The 20,879-nt window shown below is 45.7% G+C and overlaps 1 protein-coding gene across 2 annotated transcripts in view; it reads left to right on the top strand.

The window, feature by feature from the left end:
* TECTA (tectorin alpha) overlaps positions 1 to 20,879 on the top strand; it is an 88,851-nt gene that overhangs the window by 38,426 nt on the left and 29,546 nt on the right. For both annotated transcript variants that reach the window (XR_014558240.1, XM_083713921.1), the window contains exons 8-11: positions 826 to 1,418; positions 6,063 to 6,636; positions 11,234 to 11,844; positions 15,302 to 15,863. Coding sequence is in view for 1 of the 2 variants with exons in the window: in XM_083713921.1 (XP_083570047.1) it covers positions 826 to 1,418; positions 6,063 to 6,636; positions 11,234 to 11,844; positions 15,302 to 15,863 (2,340 nt within the window). In the remaining variant the exon portion in view is untranslated. The remainder of the gene's footprint in view (positions 1 to 825; positions 1,419 to 6,062; positions 6,637 to 11,233; positions 11,845 to 15,301; positions 15,864 to 20,879) is intronic.

The following is a 20,879-nucleotide window of genomic DNA, read 5'->3' on the forward strand; positions in this document are numbered from 1 at the left end:
CTAGAAAAATAGTACTGATTAAATCACAATTAAATATGTAAACACAGTTCAAAACAACAGCAGCAATTCGTTTCAAAATCCCATACAAGTACAAACTGGGGATATAGTTCTCCACTTGGAAGGCTTGCTGAAAGGGGAACTCCTTTACCAGGCACCAGAAAGCCAATAGAGGAGTGCTTGTGTGGCAGGGAGTTCCAAAGGCTGCCACATTGTTGGGCCAATTTTGACATAATGCAGAACGAGACTCCTAAGAGGATGCAGTGATTGGTTGCGTAAGTAAGGGATTATTAGACCATCTGTTTTGGACCACAGCTCCCATCAGCCCCAGACAGCACAACCCCAGGAGCTATCATGGAGGATAAAGCTAGGAATGGCTACCGGCCATAAAGGTTATGTTCCATCTCCACTGTCAGAGGCGGTGCTCTGAAAGCCAGTCACTGGGACTCACAAATGAGGACAGTGGTGCTGTGCTCAGGTTCTGCTTGTGGGCTTGGAATGGGCATCCAGTTGCTGGACTAGATGGACCATTGGCCTCTGATCCAGCAAGGCTCTGGTTATGTTCTTAAGCTAAATGACAGCCTGTGTGGTGTAGTGGTTAGAGTGTTGGGCTCTGGCCTGGGAAACCAGGGTTTGAATCCCCACTCAGCCATGAAGCTCACCAGGCCAGTCACTCACTCTCAACCTACCCTACCTTGCAGAATTGTTGTGTGTGGAAGAAGAGGAACCATGTGTCCCACCTGTGAGCTCCTTGGAGAAAAAGGTTGGCTATGAATGCAATAAATGAACTGGCTAAATCAATCAATGTCCCTTGTCTGCTTCTTCCAGCTGCTGCTGTGCAGTGTCCAGAGTCCAGCCACTACTCTGTGTGTACCAGCAGCTGCCCGGCCACCTGCTCGGACCTCACTGCCCCCCTGACCTGCACCTCCCCTTGCACCGAAGGCTGTGACTGCAACGAGGGCTACGTCCTCAGCACAGACCTGTGCGTCCCGATCCACCAGTGCGGCTGTGATGTGGATGGCCAGTACCATGCCATCGGAGAGTCGTTCTGGGCCTCGGTGGACTGCACGGTGCAGTGTTGGTGCGAGGACGGAGGGGAGGTCACCTGCTTCAACTCCTCCTGCCAAGAAGGAGAGGTCTGTGCTGTGGAAAATGGCTACCAGGGCTGCTATCCCAAGAGGGAGACGTTGTGTCTGGTCTCCCAGGATCAGGTGTTGCATACCTTTGACGGCGTCACGTTCGCTTACCCCCCAGACAACTCCTACACGCTGGTCAAAACCTGCCCGGACAGACCCAGCTTTCTGGAAGTGGACATCAGCAAAAAGAAACCAGAATCAAGTCTTGACTGGCTTCGGAGCTTGATCATCCATCTTGCCAGCCAGGAAGTCAAAATTGGAGGCGTAGACAACTCTGAAATCAAGGTACTGGCTTGTGTCAATGCTCAGTAGATTCTTTTGGTGGAAGGTCTTCCAGTGAACTTCAGAGCTGAGTGGGGATTTGAACCCTGATCTCCCAGGGTCCTACTGTCCTCCCCTTATGTGCCCCCTAAATGCAGTCTGGGGGTTTCCCCACCTTCCCATCTTTAAGTCCCTGATCTTAGAGACTTAAAGAGGAAACATGGGGAGATGTGGAAAAAACTTTGCTGGTCTCTTCCTGGTTCACTTTTAAGCCTCGGAGTAAGCACAGTGGATTTTGACATTTAGGCAGCTGTGCCCACTTGTCAAACGTGGCCCGCAAGGCTGATCCTGATAATAATAATAATATAATAATAATAAAATCTTATTTATATCCCAGCCTCCCCAGCCAAAGCTGGGGCTCAGAGCAGCTAACAACAGTAAAAGTGGCACCGTTTATATAAAATCACAGTCAAGTAATTGAAATACATTCTATAATCAATTCAGAATCAAATTAATGGGAAACATTGGGCTAGAGTTCTATGAGGATTACAGAAGGAGGGGGTCAGACTGTGCCTTGGCCAAAGGCCTGGTGGAACAGCTCTGTCTTGCAGGCCCTGCGGAAAGATGTCAAGTCCTGCAGGGCCCTAGTCTCTTGTGACAGAGCATTCCACCAGATCGGGGCCACGGCCGAAAAAGCCCTGGCTCTGGTTGAGGCCAGCCTAACCCCCCTGTGGCCCGGGATCTCCAAGATGTTTTTATTTGAAGACCATAAGGTCCTCCGTGGGACATACCAGGAGAGGCGGTCCTGTAGGTACGAGGGTCCTGGGCCGTATAGGGCTTTAAAGGTTAGAACCAGCACCTTAAACCTGATCCTGTACTCCGCCGGGAGCCAGTGCAGCTGGTATAGCACTGGGTGAATGTGATCCCACGGCGAGGACCCCGTAAGGAGTCTCGCTGCAGCACTCTGCACCCGCTGGAGTTTCTGGGTCAGTCTCAAGGGCAGACCCACATAGAGTGAGTTACAATAATCAAGCCTGGATCGGGCCCAAAAGTTTCCCCACTCTTGGCCTGGATAGATCCACAGCCTGACATAGCAGAGCAAAGAGTTCTGGTGGAACTGAATATAACATTCATTGTGTACTGCAAATATGTGATTGTTTGCTAATATCCACTCAGATGCTGAGCCAGTGGTTAAAATGCAGGTCTTCCAAGCCAGCAAAACAATGCTTAGCAATAATAACAAGTGTGTTCATACTGAACGTGTCATCTACCCCCCTGTCTTGGCTGCCTGATGAAAACAAGAGTTGGTTCTTTTCTTAATCCTGCCAAGACGGAGGATCATCTGTGATAGGAAATGCAGTGTCTCATTAGCTACACCCGCTGCTGACATTCTCCCCCAGATACGCATTTTATCAGGCAGTGTTAACACTAATGACGGAAGACACAAAATGAGTTTACATGAGTGATCAAACAACCTCAGCTTGACGCTGTGCTGCTCACAGTTAAAATAATTGTGTCTCTCTTAAAAAGACAGATATATAGAGAGGGAGGAAGGGAGAGATGGTGTTATCTGCATGAGCGAAATTTACATGCAGCTTTAAAAATATATAAATAGCAGAAAGTTTAGGCAACTTTGACTATGGTTAAAATTTGAGTTATATAGATAAATAGAAAATGGTATGAGATGGAGAAGAAAATGTTGGTGGACTCCACGGAGGGGAGGAAGGAGGCCAGAGAATTCAGATAATTCAATATTTATTTTTTGTATTTTATGTTTGAATGTCAAATCATAAATGTAAAATATGAAATTTTAGGCAACTTCAGTCAGGACTGTAGGAAGAGAGTGTGGAGCCCCCTAAATATGGAACTCACTTCCACATGAAACTTCCCTTCCACATGAAGCAGCGACGGCCACCAACCTGAATGGCTTTGAAAGATTATTGGACAAATTCATGAAGGATAAAGGCTGTCAGTGGCTACTAGCCACAATGGCTATCCTCTGCCACCGCAGCTGGAAGCAGCAATGCTTCTTGAATACCAGTTACTGGAAACTGAAGGAGAAGGGGTAGCCTTATCCTTAGTGAATTTGTCTTTTAGAGCCATCCAAGTTTGTAGGCATAACTGCCTCCTGCAGGAGCAAATTTCATAGTTTAACTATGTGTCGTGTGAAGAAGTTCTGAATCTTCTAACACTCAAGATCACTAGATGTTCCCAGGTTTTAGTATCCTAAAAGACAGACCCAAACATATCTCCACACAATCCTATTCACCTCTATCATGTCCCTGCCCCAGACTCACCTTTCCCCCCCCCCAAACTAATAAGCCTGAAGCCTAGTCACTTTTCCTCCTAGGGGAGTATCCCCTTGATCGTTCTTTTCTAAACTTTTTCCAGCTCTACAATATCCTTTTTGAGGTGAGCTGACGAGAACTGTATATACAATATCCCAGGTTGTAGTCACAACATAGAGATATTATGAGTTTTATTTTCAACCCCCTCCCTAAATTTTGCAGGCTTCCAAAGCCGTACAGAAACCTGACAGACTTTCTGGACTGAGACAGGAGCAAGATGGATTTACCTGTCCCAGGCAGTAGTGCCTCTGCCCACTGGCTTGAACACTGGGAAACTCCTCTCTACATCCTAGGCTCATGCGCATAGGCAACACTGCCACCTGGTGGAAGGATGTGTGCTTTAGCAAGCGTTCGCGCTGGACAATTTATTTAAAGCAGTTTTCAGCACAAACAGCACCTTCAAACCTGTCTCACACGATTTGCTTGCATGTATGAGCACTGCTAATGTGTGATAGGAAGCAGAGGAGAGATATTATAAAAACAAATTCACCTTTTCGTCAATCTGGTGGTGACATTTTGTGATGACATTTTGCTGTAAAAACTGATTTTGCAAACCCACGCTTAGTAGTCAGACTCCATCCCTGCTTCTTTCCACCCCCCACCCCCTGTTCATTCCAACAAATGCATGTTTACACACTGGATGTCTGCATCTGCAGATCAATGTGTCTCACACACACCTCTGTCAGATCAAGCGTCTCTGACCTGCATACTGTGATCATCTCAGATTTGTTTGTTTTAAAATATCAGGGGTGCAAGTGCCTAGAATGGTTTGCTCTGCAACAACCACAGGAGCAAATCACTTCCCAAAAATTAGATGCAGGGGTCAGCACACTTTTTCAGCAGGGGGCCGGTCCAATGTCCCTCAGACCTTGTGGAGGGCTGGACTATTATTTTGAAGAAGAAGAAATGAATGAATTCCTATGCCCCACAAATAACCCAGATATGCATTTTAAATAAAAGCACACATTCTAGTCATGTAAAAACATACTGATTCCTGGACTGTCCATGGGCTGGATTTAGAAGGCGATTGGGCTGGATCCAGCCCCCGGGCCTTAGTTTGCCTACCCATGAATTAAGAGAGTGGGATGGTTTATTTGAAGAACTCCTTGTGATTTCTTTGCATCAAAGAGCCCTTACAGATCACCGTATTACTGCACCAATCCCACATCTTTGGGATTAGGCCTTTTCAAGGACAGTCCATATAGCTACTACCCATGATGGCTATAAGAAACCCCCATGTTCAAAGGTAGTCTACCACTCAGCAAAGCCAGTAGTCAATTGGCTAGCATTGTCATTCAGCTACCCACATCCCAAACCTATTGCTGAACCCCAGAGCCCCTAAGAAGAAGAGAATAGCTTGGGTAGACACAGCCAGCCCTGTTCTTCCTTGCCCAAGGACTTTCCAATGCACATTTCAACAGTTTTGAAGAGAAGAAAGGGAGGGAAAGGCCAGGAATCAATTAAGCCAAGAGGCGTAAATACAGGAGTAGGGATGTTGATGGAACATTGGGACACAAGAAGATACCTTACACTGAGTTAGACCATTGGTTCATTTAGTGCAGTATCGTCTGCTCTGGCTGGCAGCAGCTCTCCAGGGTTTCAGACAGGAGTCCTCTCTCAGCCCTACCTGGACATGTCAGGGATTGAACCCGGGTTCCTCTGCATGCAAAGAGGTGCTCTGCTACTGAGCCACAGCAGAAAACCCAATTGCTGTTTGCTCCAAATGGGCGCTAAAGAGTGGTTTTCCCCAGAGGAAAGCAGCAGAACAAGAGTGAATGAATGAATTTTATTATTTCGGTCACAGACCAGTTCCAGCCCACATACAATATCAAGGAAGTCATAAAACACGATAGGGATACATTTGAATTTGCAATTAGGTATAACAGGGACAATATAGATATAGCAACAGTTAAAAATATATATAAATTAAAACTTAGTCACTAACATATAACCTAAAATTATCATTTAAAACCTTAATCATTATGATAGCACAGCTTGTTCCCTAAGTTTTATGGCAATCGCACAAAATTTGGCTACCCTTAACGTGATCTCAGGATCCTTGTCCTCTACCAGGGATTTTAGACATTGAAGTTCGAATTCATTTGGAGATTTTTGCATAGCGGGGGTAATAAATACCAAGAACAAGAGGAAATGTGGATGAACCTTTGTTAGCTTAGCCTGTCCTTGGCTCTGGCGCCACCTACTGTTGGCCTCCCTGCTTTTCACCCTCCCATTCCCAATGGACCCTAGGCACCACTTGCTCATCTCATCAGCTTTCCTCGTCATTCATTCATTTGTTCTTCCCCCACCCTTTTTGCAGGTGAATGGATATGAAATGGAGCTTCCATATTTCCATCCTTCCGGCCAACTGGAAATCTACCGCAGCAAAAACGGGACCGTGGTTGAGTCCGAAGGGCTCATACATATCCTGTACTTGGACTCTGGCATGCTGGAGATACGCCTCTCAACTATCTATTTCAACTGCACTGGGGGCCTCTGTGGCTTTTTCAACGGCAACAGCAGTGACGAATTCTGCTTCCCTAACCGGAAGTGCACGGACAACCTGGCGGTTTTCCTGGACAGCTGGACAACCTTCAATGAGATTTGCAACGGGGAGTGTGGCGACCTTCTCAAGGCCTGCAACAACGATTCGGAGCTCCTGAAGGACTACCGGAGCCGATCGAAATGTGGCATCATCAACGATCCCACCAACAGCTCCTTCCTGGAGTGCCACTCAGTGGTGAATGTCTCTGCTTACTATCGGACCTGCCTCTTCCGCCTGTGCCAGAGTGGGGGGAACCAGTCAGAGCTCTGTGACTCAGTAGCCCGGTATGCCAGCGCCTGCAAGAATGCAGAAGTGGACGTCGGTCCGTGGAGAAGCTTTGACTTTTGCCGTAAGTCAGTGCATGCACCTTTTTGTCAAAGGTGTGGCCATTTGAGCAGACCTCCACGAGTCCCTTAAAACCTGGGTTCCATTTTTTAAAAAGTAAATTACTAGTCTTCATGGATTATTTCTTTTATACAGCTTAAGATCTAAGGAGCTTGCATTGTGTGCTCAAAGGCTTATATGTGGTCCTTTGAGTCCTGCCATTCAGTGTGTACCTTTTATCCGTAAAGGCTCAGTGTATTGTACAGTGGTACCTCAGGTTACAGACACTTCAGGTTACAGACTCTGCTAGCCCAGAAATAGTACCTCAGGTTAAGAACTTTGCTTCAGGATGAGAACAGAAATTGTGCAGCGGCAATGCAGCAGCAACGGGAGGCCCCATTAGCTAAAAAGTACCTCAGGTTAAGAACAGTTTCAGGTTAAGAACGGACCTCCAGAACGAATTAAGTTCTTAACGTGAGGTACCACTGTATTGTATTTATTTATTTCCCATCCTTCACCCTAAGGCCCCCAGGGCAGGTTGCAACATTAAAACACAATATTAAAAACATTTTTAAACAACTTACAATAATAAAAAATAAGACGGGTCCTCAAATCATACACCTCAAGTGTCAAAAACCAGGGGCAGCATTCTCCAGAAGCTGTATAATGAAGGTGCCAGGCAGACCTTTCTGGGGAGAGAGTTCTGCAGCTTAGGGGCCACCACAGAGAAGACCCTCTCCTGGGCCACAGTCACCTGAGCTTCTGAAGGTAACCAAGAAGGCTCCCTCTGCCAGTTTCAGCACCCAAGAGAGTCTGTAGAAAAGAATGGTGGTTTTTCAGATATTGGGGGCCTGAGTCATTTAGGACTTTAAACAACAATGTGAGTACCTTGAATTGGCCCGGAAATGAACTGGCAACCAGTTTTGAAACAGGGTTTATATGAGATGTAGGTGGAAACCCAGCCAGGAATTTGGCTGCTGCATTTTGAGCTAACTGGAATTTCCCAGTCGTCTTCAGGGATAGCTCCACGTAGAGCACATCATAATAATCCAACTTTGAAGGTTCCAATGCGTAGAGTATAGTGATCTCTAACAAAAACGGGTCGTAGCTGGAGAACCAGCTGGAGCTTTATATATATATATATAAAAGGCCCTTCTAGTCACTGAGGCCTCTTGAGCCTCCAGCCACAGTGTTGAAACCAGGAGCACCCCCACAGTGCAAACCTGCTCCTTTTAGGAGAGTCCAACCCCACCCAAGGAAGGCTGCCTCTCCACCTCCCAGACATGAGAACCTGGGACCCATAACAGGATTCAAGTATGTCACACACATACCTGCAAAATACATCCCCCAATCCCACCCATCATAATACATTTCACCCAACTATGTAAAATATAGATTAAAACAGTGTTGCAAAAGCATTACCTTTGTGCCTGAGGTGTTCTCTCTCTCTCTCTCTCTCTCTCTCTCTCTCTCTCTCTCTCTCGTTGCTTTTTGCCTCTAGATGCACTTTCTTAATTAAGTAATTTTCATAGAATGTGTTCTAAGAGACATCAGGAGTTTTATTGCGCCGTGTTCTTGAATTGCAGTAGGGATCCCGACTTAAGCTGTAACAACAGAGGCTAATTTGAATGAGCGAGACGGTTGGGGGGGGGGGAGTTGTTTAGCTATGGTAATATTCTTGCTGACAGTGGTATTATTATCATAATCTAAAGGCAGATGTAGGAAGTTCACACTGCGGAAGCTCAAGAAGGCTTAGGCGAGTTGATGCAAATGGAAGGACGTGGAATTTGAGATTTGGCAGGCTTTCACACGATGAGCTTTCACACAAACTCAGAAGTCTGTGAATATTTTAAGGGTGCAGTCATACATAATGCTAAACTATGGCTTGTTTTAACTAAGCTTTTTTTAAAACAACAACAACCCACAAATCATCTTACGAACTTGAAACCAGAGTTAAAAGAAGTCACAGTTAGGGAACTGTTTCACATTGTGATTTGTTGCCAGAATCATGGTTTGTTGCCAGAGCTGGGTTTGGACACTCAGACCACACTTTGGCTAAACAAAAAACCAGTTAGCATTTTGTACAAAACTAGGCCACTGAGCGGCCCTTTACTGAAGTGCAGAGCTCTATCCAATGCTTTTCCTGCTCAGAGTAGACTCACTGAAGTGAATGGACAGGACTAAGGACCCTTTTAATCATAGTATGTAAAAGGGAGTTTCAGAAACCTGGTTTCCTCTCTCGAAACCACCTACATAAGAAGAGCCCTCCTGGATCAGACCAGGCCTCCATCTAGTCCAGCCCTCTCCTTCTCATGGTGGCCAATCAGATGCCTCCAGAAAACCCTAAAGCAGGGCTTAAAAGCAACAGACCTAGTTCATTCCCAACATTTGTGGGTCTGCTGATATTCAGCACCCAAGTGGATAAAGCTGAACCAGTAAGAAGGGCCACAGGTTCCTGATAGTTAAACTATGGAACGCACTCACAGAAGAGGCAGTGATGGCCATGAACCTGGATGACTTTAAACGGGGATTGGACAACTTCATGGAGGAAAAGGCTATCAATGACTACCAGTCATGATACCATGCTCTGCCTCCACGGTCAGAAGGAGTAATGCTTCTGAACACCAGCTGCTGGAAACCTCAGAAGGGGAGAGGGCATTTAACAGCATATTGATATGCAGGAAAAAGAGAGGAAGAAATAACAGGGTAAACAGGAAGGAAACTCCATCTAGCCCAAGGCTGTGTAATGTAGCACAAAGCTGAAAGGATACTAAACAAGGCAATGCAACACAATGACAATTTGAATGACAATAATTGACAAAGAAACTAATAAAGCAGCTTGAATAAGAATAAAGCCATGCAGTAATATTGCAAGGCTTTGCATTGTCTCTCCCCTAATAAAACTCCCTCCGGAGGATTTAGCTGAAAGCATCCTAGGCTATCCCAACTTCCCTCGGGTTTCTAAATTGCTGAACATTACAGCATCAAGTTCAAGAGCAATTTGTAGCTACCAAACTAGTGCAGAGGGTCAAGGATCCTTCCTCCTGACACACACAAAGCAGGAAGGAAGAAAGGGAAGAGAATCAGACCTCTTAGAGGTATACTGGCTCTGAACATGGCAGTCCCTGTTTAATCTAATATCCACTGATGGGCAAATGAATGGAGGAGAAATCTAACTCCCTTTTAAAGCCTTGTAAACTGGTGACCACCCCATCATGGGGCAGTGAGTTCCAAAGGTTAAGTATGTTAAACTAGGGTTTCCTTTTGCCTGTCCTGAATCAGTTTCATTGTATGATCCTGATTATAACCCCCAACCCCACCCAGCCATGGGGGAAACTGTTCATGGAACCATAGAATTGTAGAGTTGGGAGGGACTCCCTGCAATGCAGGAATCACACCTAAAGAACGCCTGACAGATTGCCATGGAGAGAGGCTTGTGTATGCACCTTTCTTGCTTAGTTTGAAAATGGGAATGCACATGACACATCCAGGGCATTTATACTACAAAGCACTTGAGCAAACAATTGACCAGCCCTGATCGCTAGGACTGTATAGAGGAGGGGCTGGGCAAGACTGAGCCCAGAGTGATTGGCCTTAGTTAGACCTGACAGCCCATATCCTTCTGCTCAAAAAAGGAGAGAGGGATGAATAGCTCTGGTCTGGAGCCTGTGATTATGAGCTCCCAGAGAAGCAGAATGGTTTTAAACCTCACCCTGATATCTTTGACAGGTGTGCTCGGCTTGTTGAATTTTTAAGCCTGTGCTGACTTTTTGTTTATGTTTTTCGGGAATTAACCTTGCCTGCATCCATTTCCAGGCTTCTGTTCAAAAGCATAAGGACTAGAATGTAGCTTTCCCCCCAATTTAAACAGCAATTTGGGATTCTAAAGACATTGACACCTATGCTCATTACAGGATTTCCTTGCAGATAGGTGCAAAACACACAGTCCTGTCTAGACCCGGACAAGACTAAGGGTTTATCCAAACTTACCTTTCCTCTGCTCTTTACAGGCTCTGTGTCTGAACACTTATCTTAATTTAATTTTTGCCCCAGAGCTTTCCTTGCAAAAACCTGCTCTTTAAAGTTCAATTGGAGCAAACGGCAATCTGGGGGGAAAAACAACCTGAATTGATGTTTGCTCCGATTGTGCACTGAGTGGCGGGTTTTCACAGGAAAAGCTCCAGGATGAAAACAGAAATGCTCAGACAAGGAACTTTTAAGCATGGACCTGTGACTGGAAAGAGAGGGGCAAAAGGTAAGAGTGGGTAAGCCCTTAGGTGTAGAAGCCGGGAAGGTAATTCAGGATCGGAACTAACTCCTATCTCCTGAGTTTTTCATTGCTTTTCTACCCTGAGCCATGCTACGATGTCGAGGCAGATGTCACAGCCAGATCACCCTCACATTAAGGGCTGCTATTTGGTCTTGGTCATTTGATGGTCCTTTTTATCCATTGTTGTTGTTTTTTAATTGTATATATTGCTTGTTTTATGTTGCTACGGCCGTTGGCTAATGCAAATAAAGTTTATCTATCTAATGTCGAGGCACAGCATGGCAGGACTTCAAGAGAAAGTGGCTGGCTGCCAGCTGAACTTGTGCTTCCCCCCTTTTTTGTCTTGCTCCAGCTCTCACCTGCCCGGAGAACAGCCACTTTGAGGAGTGCATGACCTGTTCAGAGTCCTGCGAAAGCCTAGGGATGGGTCCCATCTGCCTGGACACCTGCACGGAGGGCTGTCAATGTGACGATGGCTTTGCCCTCCGGGGCACCCAGTGCATTCCCAGGACTGAGTGCGGCTGCAGCTTTGAAGGCCACCAGCTCTCCACCAACCAGTCCTTCTGGATGGACATTGACTGCCAGTATTTCTGCTACTGCAACGGCTCCGACAACAGCGTGCACTGCGAGAACATCCCCTGCAAAGAGGATGAGTACTGCATGGAGGAGAGCGGCCTTTATTACTGCCAGGCTCGCACCGACGCCTCCTGCATTGTCTCTGGCTACGGCCATTACTTGACCTTTGATGGGTTTGCTTTCGATTTTCAGAGCAGCTGCCCTCTGGTCCTCTGCACCACCATCTCCCGGCAGAGGTCAGAGAGGTTGGAAACCTTCCCCGAGTTTACGGTCACTGCCAAGAATGAGGATCGGGATCCTTCCCTGGCCTTGTGGGTGAAGCAGGTGGAAGTGGAGGTCTTCAGTTACAACATCATTATCCACCGGGCCTACAAGCACACCGTGCTGGTGAGTTAACGCAGCGACACTGAATCAATTTATTACAGTCTGTCGACCAGAATTGAGAAAGGATGCAATACATACAAATGTCAGAACAAAACAGATGGAGAAGTAGAACATAGAAACCACAACAATCTCAGGTTAGCCTTTTAGGTGGTGAGTTTTTCTCTTGTTCTCACTGCTACTGATACAAATTCAGCCACTGTCAGTGAAACCTTTGGGTTTTAACTTCCATTAGATATTGAACTGGGGTCACATTGCACCTGAGAGCCAAGCAGCTCTCCATTTATGATGGGGAGATGACAAATGCTTCAAGGGGTTGAGGACGTTGGGCAAGGGAGCGGAAAGAGAATAGGTCGATGGAGATGTAAATTCATGGCTAATTCTTCTGGGGAGCAAAGGACAGGACCGCCTTTGAGGGACTGGCATCCTCTAGCATCCTCTAGCAGACCTGTGGGTCCCCAGATGTTGTTGGACTACAACTCCCATCACCCCTGGCTAGCAAGGCCAGAGCTCAGGGAGGATGGGAGTTGTAGTTCAACAACAACTGGGGACCCACAGGTTGAGAAAGGCTGCTCTAGCAACTCCTGAAAGATGACTGTCAACTCCTGTCCTCCTGTCTCTGAGGAGCAGTAATGCTTGCTTGAAACCACAAGATGGTAGGATGCTCTTGTGCTCGGGTCCTGCTTGCAGGCATCTGGTTGGCCACTGTGCAAACAGGATGCTGGACTGGGTGGGCCATTGGTCTGATCCCAGCACTAGCAAACTACATTTATGGGGCCCTGAAGCTTGAGTTGTTATGGGGGCCCCTTCATAACCAGCAACGAGGTCTGGGTAGCCACTGCTATCTTCTTCAATGGGGTTGTTCCACAAGAATCAGCATACACACACACACATGAACATCTCATATTTTGATTAAAATTGTTATACTGGATTATATCCCATATCAAAGTAAATAAAGTGAATCAAAATTTCCAATGGCTTATAGTTTGGGGGATGAAAATTAGAGAAATGTTATATACATGCATGATGCATCATAAAATGATGAAATTGGGTCTACCAGACCCAATTTTTTAAGCAATGTGGATTAAAGTCACTTCTGGAGCCCCTCTGGGATTAGTGTCCCTGAAGCTTAATTTTTTTTTCATTTTCATAGTGAATCTATCCCTGGATCCCTTCATTGGCATTCAGAGGCATACTGCCTCCAACAGTGGAGAGAGAACCTTGTCATCATGCCTAGTAGTCATTGATAGCCTTTATTTCCAGGATATAACTTTGCAGTGACTGCAAACCAGAAAGAGCTAGATATGTTTAAGTGTTGTGGAAACCAATAGGGCTTAAATGCACTGTTAAATATTGTTTCCTTTGCATATTGGGTTGTCAAGGGTAGCTTCGTGTGTTTATTTTTTCCCCTGCACAGTTGAAGGAGGAAAACGCTGTCATGGATGAAACTCTTCTGTCACTGTTTTTACATGTCTGGGCTCAGTCCTCCCGGGAGCAGAATGTTGTTGGCTTGTTCTCTTTTAAATAGCAAAAAATCCACAGAAGTGTTAAACAGGGATCCCAAAAGACTGAAATGAAAATTTGAATTCAACCTCTTTTAGCATCGTGGTCAGGATGAAGTTGGCTATTCAGTGACTCTCAGTCACAGAGTCAGCTGGAAACAGTTGTTTCATGCCTGAGGCAGGAAATATAAATGTGCCCTGCGTGATGGTAAAAAGACAACAGTAAGATAAATATTTGGCAACGTTCTTCACCCTAATGGCATCCAGAATGTGCTACCTAAGATGGACTGATTCAGCTTGCCTACCAGTAGGGCTGGCACTGCTCAGTAATGGGACATTACAATGTCTCCATAGAGACAAGTCCCTATCATGGCCTTGGCCTCAGATGATAGATAAGGCTAATTGATTGGTTGAATTTATACCCCACTTTTTCCTCCAATGAATTCAATGTGGTGTGCAGTACATGGTTTGCTCCCTTCACATTTAACCCCCACAACAATCCTGTGAGGTAGGCTAGGCTAAGAAGCAGTGATTGACCCAAGCTTACCGAGAGAGCTTTAGGGCCGAGTGAAGATTTGAACCTTGGTGTCCCAGGTTTTATTCCAACGATAACCAGTCTGGAGTTGCTATACTGCTGGCTTAGGAACACAACCAGGTTCCAGATACCAAATCTGAGGCTGACGGCCACAAACCTGCAAACCTAAACCAGACAGCTTCTCCTATGCCTGGTTCCCCCAAGGAGCCAAGGCTGCCCAAAGGATGAGAGAGGGGTTAGGCAAGAAGCCACAGAAGGAAGAAGCAGCCCCCACCCTCCGGTCAAAGGCTTGTCCCTTTAAGGAGTCACACTCCTCAGGCAGGGTGGGTGGAGCTTTGGAAGCAGTGAACTAGAGGGAGGCTCTTATAAGGCCTCAATCAAGGCCCAACTTTCACTGGAGAAAGTTGTGCGCTTGGAGCTAGCCAAGGTCCTGAAACCCCAGCTTCTAGTCCTTGTGGATTCTTGCTGAGAAGAGGTCAGAACCATCTGACATGAGTTGGCTGCCCATAGCTCCCTCTCCATCTGTACATGAATACATGGTCTGTTGGGTTTTTGTGAGTCAAAAGTGGGTGGAGGTTACTCAGACCAAATATTTGGCACATGTACTGTTACAGTTGCAGACTGTAAATATTGGTGCACCCTAATCACCCCATTTGCCAGATGACCTGAAGGGTTTATTATGAACCTGTAGACACACTCCACCTTGATTTCAATGGGTTTCAGTGAACCCAACTTTGAGCTGGATTGTGACCTGTGTGTTTCACTATTATAAACTAGTGTGTGGTGCTTCTCAACTGCTAGATGTGCCCCTTTTCACTCAATTTTTCATGGCACTGGTGTTCTATTCTCTTTCTTCCAAGGAGCTCAGAGCAGAATTTTAGCTTGACGACAACCCCATGAGCAAGTTGGACAGAAAAATGGTGACTAGCCCAAAGCTACACAACAATTTCCACAACCTGAGTGAAGACCGGGTTTTCTGCACCGGGCCATCTTTCTTTGAAACCCACCCCCCAAAGCTAGTTATTTATTTATTTTGCAAGATTTATATACCACTTGGTTGTAGGAAAATCTTAAAGTGGTTTACAAAATGTATTAGGTAATAAAATTACCAGTAAACAAAAACAAGGAAACAGTTTAAAAACAACAATTTAGAATGTTCAATAAAGAGATTAAAATCAATAATAAGCTAAACATTGGATTAAAACAAGTCAACATTCTATGCATCTAGAGAGGCTAGCCTAAGCAAAAATGTTTTTAGTGGGTGCCAAAAAGGGAAGGGAAGGTGCTTGCCTCATGTCAATAAGCAGGGAGTTCCAAAGTGTGGGTGCTGCCACACTAAATGGTTATTTACTTACAAATGCAGAATGAGAATGGTGTGACGCCAGTTGTCTTAGTCTCTAGCTAACTTCACTGCATCTCTTTGCAGATCAACAATGAGCGCCTTTACCTGCCCTTGAAGCTTGGACAAGGGAAAGTGAACATCTTTGCCTTTGGTTTCCACATTGTCGTGGAGACCGATTTTGGGTTGAAGGTTGTCTATGACTGGAAAACCTTCCTCTCTGTCACCGTCCCACGGAGCCTTCAGAACAACACATACGGCCTCTGTGGGCGATACAACAGCAACCCTGAAGACGACCTCCAGACCTCCGGTGGCTTTGCTGTCTCTAGCATCAATGAGTTTGGCCACAGTTGGGCCAAGAGGGACCCCTTTTGCCAGGTTGGCTGTGGTGACAGGTGCCCTGCCTGCCGTAAGGTGGAAGGCTTCTGGAAGCCCCAGCAGCTGTGTAGCTTGATCCCCAGCAAGAGCGGTGTCTTCTCCAGGTGCCACAGCAAGGTCAACCCCACCTTCTTCTACAAGAACTGCCTGTTTGACACCTGCATTGATGGTGGCGCAGTGCAAACCGCTTGCAGCTGGCTGCAGAACTACGCCAGCACCTGCCAGACCCAGGGGATTGCTGTCACTGGCTGGAGAAACTTCACCTTGTGCTGTGAGCTGAGCCTGTTTTAATCTCTGTCGTTGTTCATGAAAACTATCCTTTTGTTCCATCTCCAGTAGCTCCACTGATGTTTAACAGCGGTATTTCTGGGTGGTTGTTTTTTTAAGGGAGTGCTTTCTTCTTAAAGTAAATTTGGGGAGGCGATTGTAGCTCAGGGATAAAGCATGCATTTTGCACACAGAAGGTCCCAGTTTATTATCTGTTTCTTGCATTCACACCCCACCTTTCTCTCCAAGGAGCTCAAGGTGGTGTACCTGGTTCTGCTCCTCCTCAATTAATCTCACAACAACCCTGTGGGATATTTTAGGTTGAGCGGCAGTGACTGGCTCAAGGTCACTCACTGAGCTTCATGGCTGACTGGGAATTTGCACCCTGCTCTCCCAGGTCCTAGTCTGACACTCTAACCACACTGGCTCCAGTTGAAAGGATCAAGTCAGCAGGTGATGGGAATGATTCTCTGTCTGAATTCCTGGAGAGCCAGGGCCTATCAGAACAGAGCATCCTAGTGTAGGGAGAAACAGTATGACGTGATATAAGGCAGCTTCTTATGTTACAATGTCTAAAAGCAAACTGACTAGGACTAGGCCTGGTTCTTAGTAAGCAAGTGTATAGATCTCGAGTCTCATCACCACACTTAGGCCTAATTTCCTTTCCTGTTCTAACAGCTTCAAAAATAGCTGGCTGTGTGTTGTCAGACATAGCTCCTGCTAATCTGTGGCCCTTGAGAGGTCCCAACTTACACGGCCAATGGTCAGCAATGAAGAGAGTTGTAGTCCAGCAACATCTGAAGAGGCAGAGGTTCCTCACTTCATGCTAAAAGGAAGGGAAAAACAGAGAGAGAAATGATTTGTCATTGGGAACAACAGCAGAGAAGAGTCTTATTGGCCAGGCAAGTCAGAAATCTTGACATGGAAGAGCCAGTGTGGGGTAGTGGTTAAGAGCGGTAGGCTCATAATCTGGGGAACTGGGTTCGCTTCCCCGCTCCTCCACATGCAGCTGCTGGGTGACCCTGGGCTAGTCACACTTCTCTGAAGTCTCTCAGCCCCACTCACCTCACAGAGTGTTTGTTGTGGGGGAGGAAGGGAAAAGAGAATGTTGGCCGCTTTGAGACTCCTTCGGGTAGTGATAAAGCAGGATATCAAATCCAAACTCTTCTTCATCTTATAGGGGGTCAAAATCTAGGCTCGAAGCTTCCAGGGTAGTCTATCTGTCACTCGCCTCCTCACTGGCTGACGCTTGGTGTTGTACAGGGGTCGAGTCCCCACTTTAAGCAAAGGGAATGATGGATTTGTCAATTTCGGGTTCTTGCTATTTCTCATATTTCCCATCTTAATAACAATTATTATCATTTTATTATTTATACCCCACCCATCTGGCTGGGTTGCCCCAGCCACTCTGGGCAGCTTCCAACACATATAAAAACAAAAATTCAGTTCCCCACATTTCTACATCCATTTTTGAAAATTCATCCACATTTCAGTGCACATTTTCCTATGCATTTTGGCCTAACATACACATTGTTTTCACAAAGCAGTTTCCCCATGTGCCGTACAATTTTGTCCTCTGTCCTCGCTAAGTTGACCCTCCTAGCTGATGCATGTTTGTGTGTATTACTAGGCTGGGGACATGCATGGCAAGGTTCGGATAAACGCAAATGTCAAAGGATGACTGTGTTTTGATTCTCATATCGCTCTGCAAAAGCTGAATTGGGCAGGTCTGCCTTTAAATGCAAGCTGAATCAGATATCTCCCCTCATCCCTAATGATACCTCTCTCAGGCCTCAGATTTCACAAGGGCTGTGAGCTTTGAGCATTGGCATGGATTCTTATTTTAAATGCACAAAGCTGGCTGACGAGGCTTTTGCCCTGGGTGCTGAAGAGTCAGCTGCTTGGCACTGTTCCACAGTTCATCAGTATGGCTGGCCTGTAGCAACCATCCTTCTGCCCAGTTCCAGGTCACTTTGTGGTCCACTTTGCAACAGCAGATTCAGTGTTATTAACTGCTCAGGGAGACATCTGAAATCTCCTCAGTTCTGCCTCTGACCTCCCTCTCAGTTTTCTTTGCCTCGTTTAATGACTGATCTTTAAATGGAGAGCATGTTGTTGTTGTTTATAATCTTTGCGAGACCCTCTGAGGTACACAGAAGCGGAGCTCGGCTTGTATCAAAGATGGAGAACAGTATCATGATGCTGAGGTTTGCAGGAAGGAGACAGTGAGTGAATTGCTAGGAATGGAAAGAAAGAAAGAAAGAAAGAAAGAAAGAAAGAAAGAAAGAAAGAAAGAAAGAAAGAAAGAAAGAAAGAAAGAGCTTCTCTGTGCCAAGGTTTCCCAGAGAGAGGCAGAGACTCCGATTAGGGCACCTAATGACAAAATGGAAAGTATTGGATAAAAATGACACAGATAAGAGGAGACAGCGGAAAAGAATAGCTCAACAAATGCCTCAACATGAAAGAGATGTGTACTAGAGTCACGGAAGATTATCTCTCATGTCACCGGCTTCATAAAGGAAACGCAGCCACAAGAGGATGAATTATGGGTTGCTCCCTAAATCTGACAGATATTTAAGCACTCAGCACAAAAGCTCACTTTGACTTTGGCAATTCCTTGGATTCATTGCTGCAAACCTGCTGTGGCATCTCCTAGCAGCCTGCCCTTGATCTGGATGCTGTAAAAGTTGAAGCTGTTGTCCTTGTATTGTCTGGAGTGCCATGTGGGACAAATTTGCCCCAGAAATTAGCTCACCAACAAGGGAGAGCCCATAAGCTGTGCATGCAAAAAGTCCCAGTTTCAGTCTCTAGCACAGGGGTGGGCAACCTCAGGCCTTGGAGCCATGTTCAGCCCTCCAAACCTCTGTCTGGCCCTCAGGTGTCTTCCCAGGCCACAGCCTCTCCCCTGCCAGGTATCCTACTGCTTCTGCTTTGCAGAACCTTGCGTATTTTTGCCTGGCTGCCTTGTGTCCTTGAATTCTGATAATACAGTCTGCACCTGTATTAGAATTGTTTTTAGTTGTTTTTAGATGTTTAACCATTTGTGTGTTTGTTGCCCCTGGGCTATTTTGGGAGGAAGAGTGGGACATAAATTTAATAAGCAATAGTGACAAATAATAATGAAAATGTGATGATGATGAAAGTTATAAAATTAGAAGTAAAGCAAGCAAACAAATAAGGAAATGATACTAACATGTGCTTCATTGGATATTCATTGGAGGATAGAGAGGGGTGTATTTAGGAACAGGTCTGCTGTACAAAGGTAAAAAACAACAACATGTTAATTGCTCCATTCAGTTTTGCATTTGGTCCTGCAGGCTGAAACAGGTCACTCCTGATTGCACCTGCTCAAAAAAATGCACCTGGGGCAAGGCCCCCCCAGCCCCCCATGCTATGCCACCGGTCAGATGTGTAGCTCCATACACTCACTTTGCTTTTGAAGCACTGTCTAAATAATAAATGCATTTGACTCATCCAAAAAAGAACTGGGACTTTGTGAGTATTCCAAACCAACATTTACAAAGTACTTGCTATCACTGTGGTCCTTGCTCCAAGGCCTAGAAACTTTACTTGTAGCAGAGGAGAGAAACAGCCTTCTCAGTGTGAGTTGCATGCAGAGTGTCATTGTCTCTGCCAGGGATGCTGGGTCTTGTTTGTGGTCCTTGACAGGAAAAGACGTATCACTGGGATCTGGGAGCACCAAAAACCACCACCTCTGCCATTCACTGTTCCAAGGTAAGCTTCTGGGGGACCTTGGAACAGAGGGAGACAGATGTGGCTCACTGGATTGAGCCAAGCACAGTCTGCCTAATTGTAATGAGAAATGCTAAACTTGTCCAGACTGCTTGTTTCCAACCTGTTGTGCTACAGAGTAGGCCCACTGAAGTTACTAGACATGACTAACGTAGGATCATTAATTTTGGTGGGTCTGCTCTCAGTAGAACTTAGTTGGCTACAACCAGTAGTGCAGTAGCAAATTCAAAAGTGCTGGGTCCCTTAGTAATAGTCACAGCCACACTCCAAAGATTACACAACCATCTAATACAATAATAATAATTTGAGATGCATTGCAATGATCAATGCAGATATCTCTGTGTTGTCTTTCAGTCAGATGTATTTTCTGTGCACGCACATGGGCAAATGATTTGGAGTGTTCCGCATCATTCTCTTGAAACTGAAGCACTTTGTGTTTTCAGAGTTCCTAAATGCTTTGTTTTGAAGCATCCCGTGGCTAAAAAGCTCTCCTTTCACATTGACTGTGTGGCTCTAGGACATTGGAGACAGGGACCCTACTGCAAAAATAGTAATGAATTTTAAACCCACTGCAACCTCATCATTGAATACAAACCTACATAAGGAAGGGCAGTCAGCTACAGCATTCTACTAGATTGTCCCCTGCCAATGTACCCCCTACACCAGGTGTCCTGTGCCTTCACCAAGGTGGAAGGGGAGTCAGGTACCCCCACCCTGGTTAGACGGGAAGAACTGTTAAATAAGCAAGGTATTTTTCTTGCACATCCAAACCCCGTTCTGGAAAGATATAGGTTAAATCTCTAGTCCCAGCGGTAGTTGTTCTTCATTTGTCAAATGCAAATGTTATTAGTTTATACATGCGAGCGAAAGAGTGCGTATTTGTTCTAAGGAGGCTTGTCTCTGTGGTCAATAGGATTACAACGTACCGTTCAATTACGCTCCTCATAAATGAAGATGCAAAGCTCCTCCGGCAGGCAGACCGTTTGGCAAATCAATTGAAAAGTCATTTTCATCACTAATAAGATTTAAAAATTAAATTTGGATCATTTTCTATTCACAAATTGATGGCCTAAATCAGCTCTGCTCCTGAAATTCAAGAACCTGAATGCAGCTGTTAGATGGGGAGAAGAGGAGAAGCAGAGGACTTGTGGATGTTCTCCATTCTGCCCTTTCATCTTTTGAATGTTTGCAGTAGCTTGGCTTTTCAGACTTCCATAAGGTGGATACAGTTGTTTTTCAGAGGCACAGAAAGGTGCTCTAGAAGAGC

This window comes from Podarcis gaigeae (assembly GCF_964106915.1).
Source record: "Podarcis gaigeae genome assembly, chromosome: 15".
Lineage (NCBI taxonomy): Eukaryota > Metazoa > Chordata > Lepidosauria > Squamata > Lacertidae > Podarcis > Podarcis gaigeae.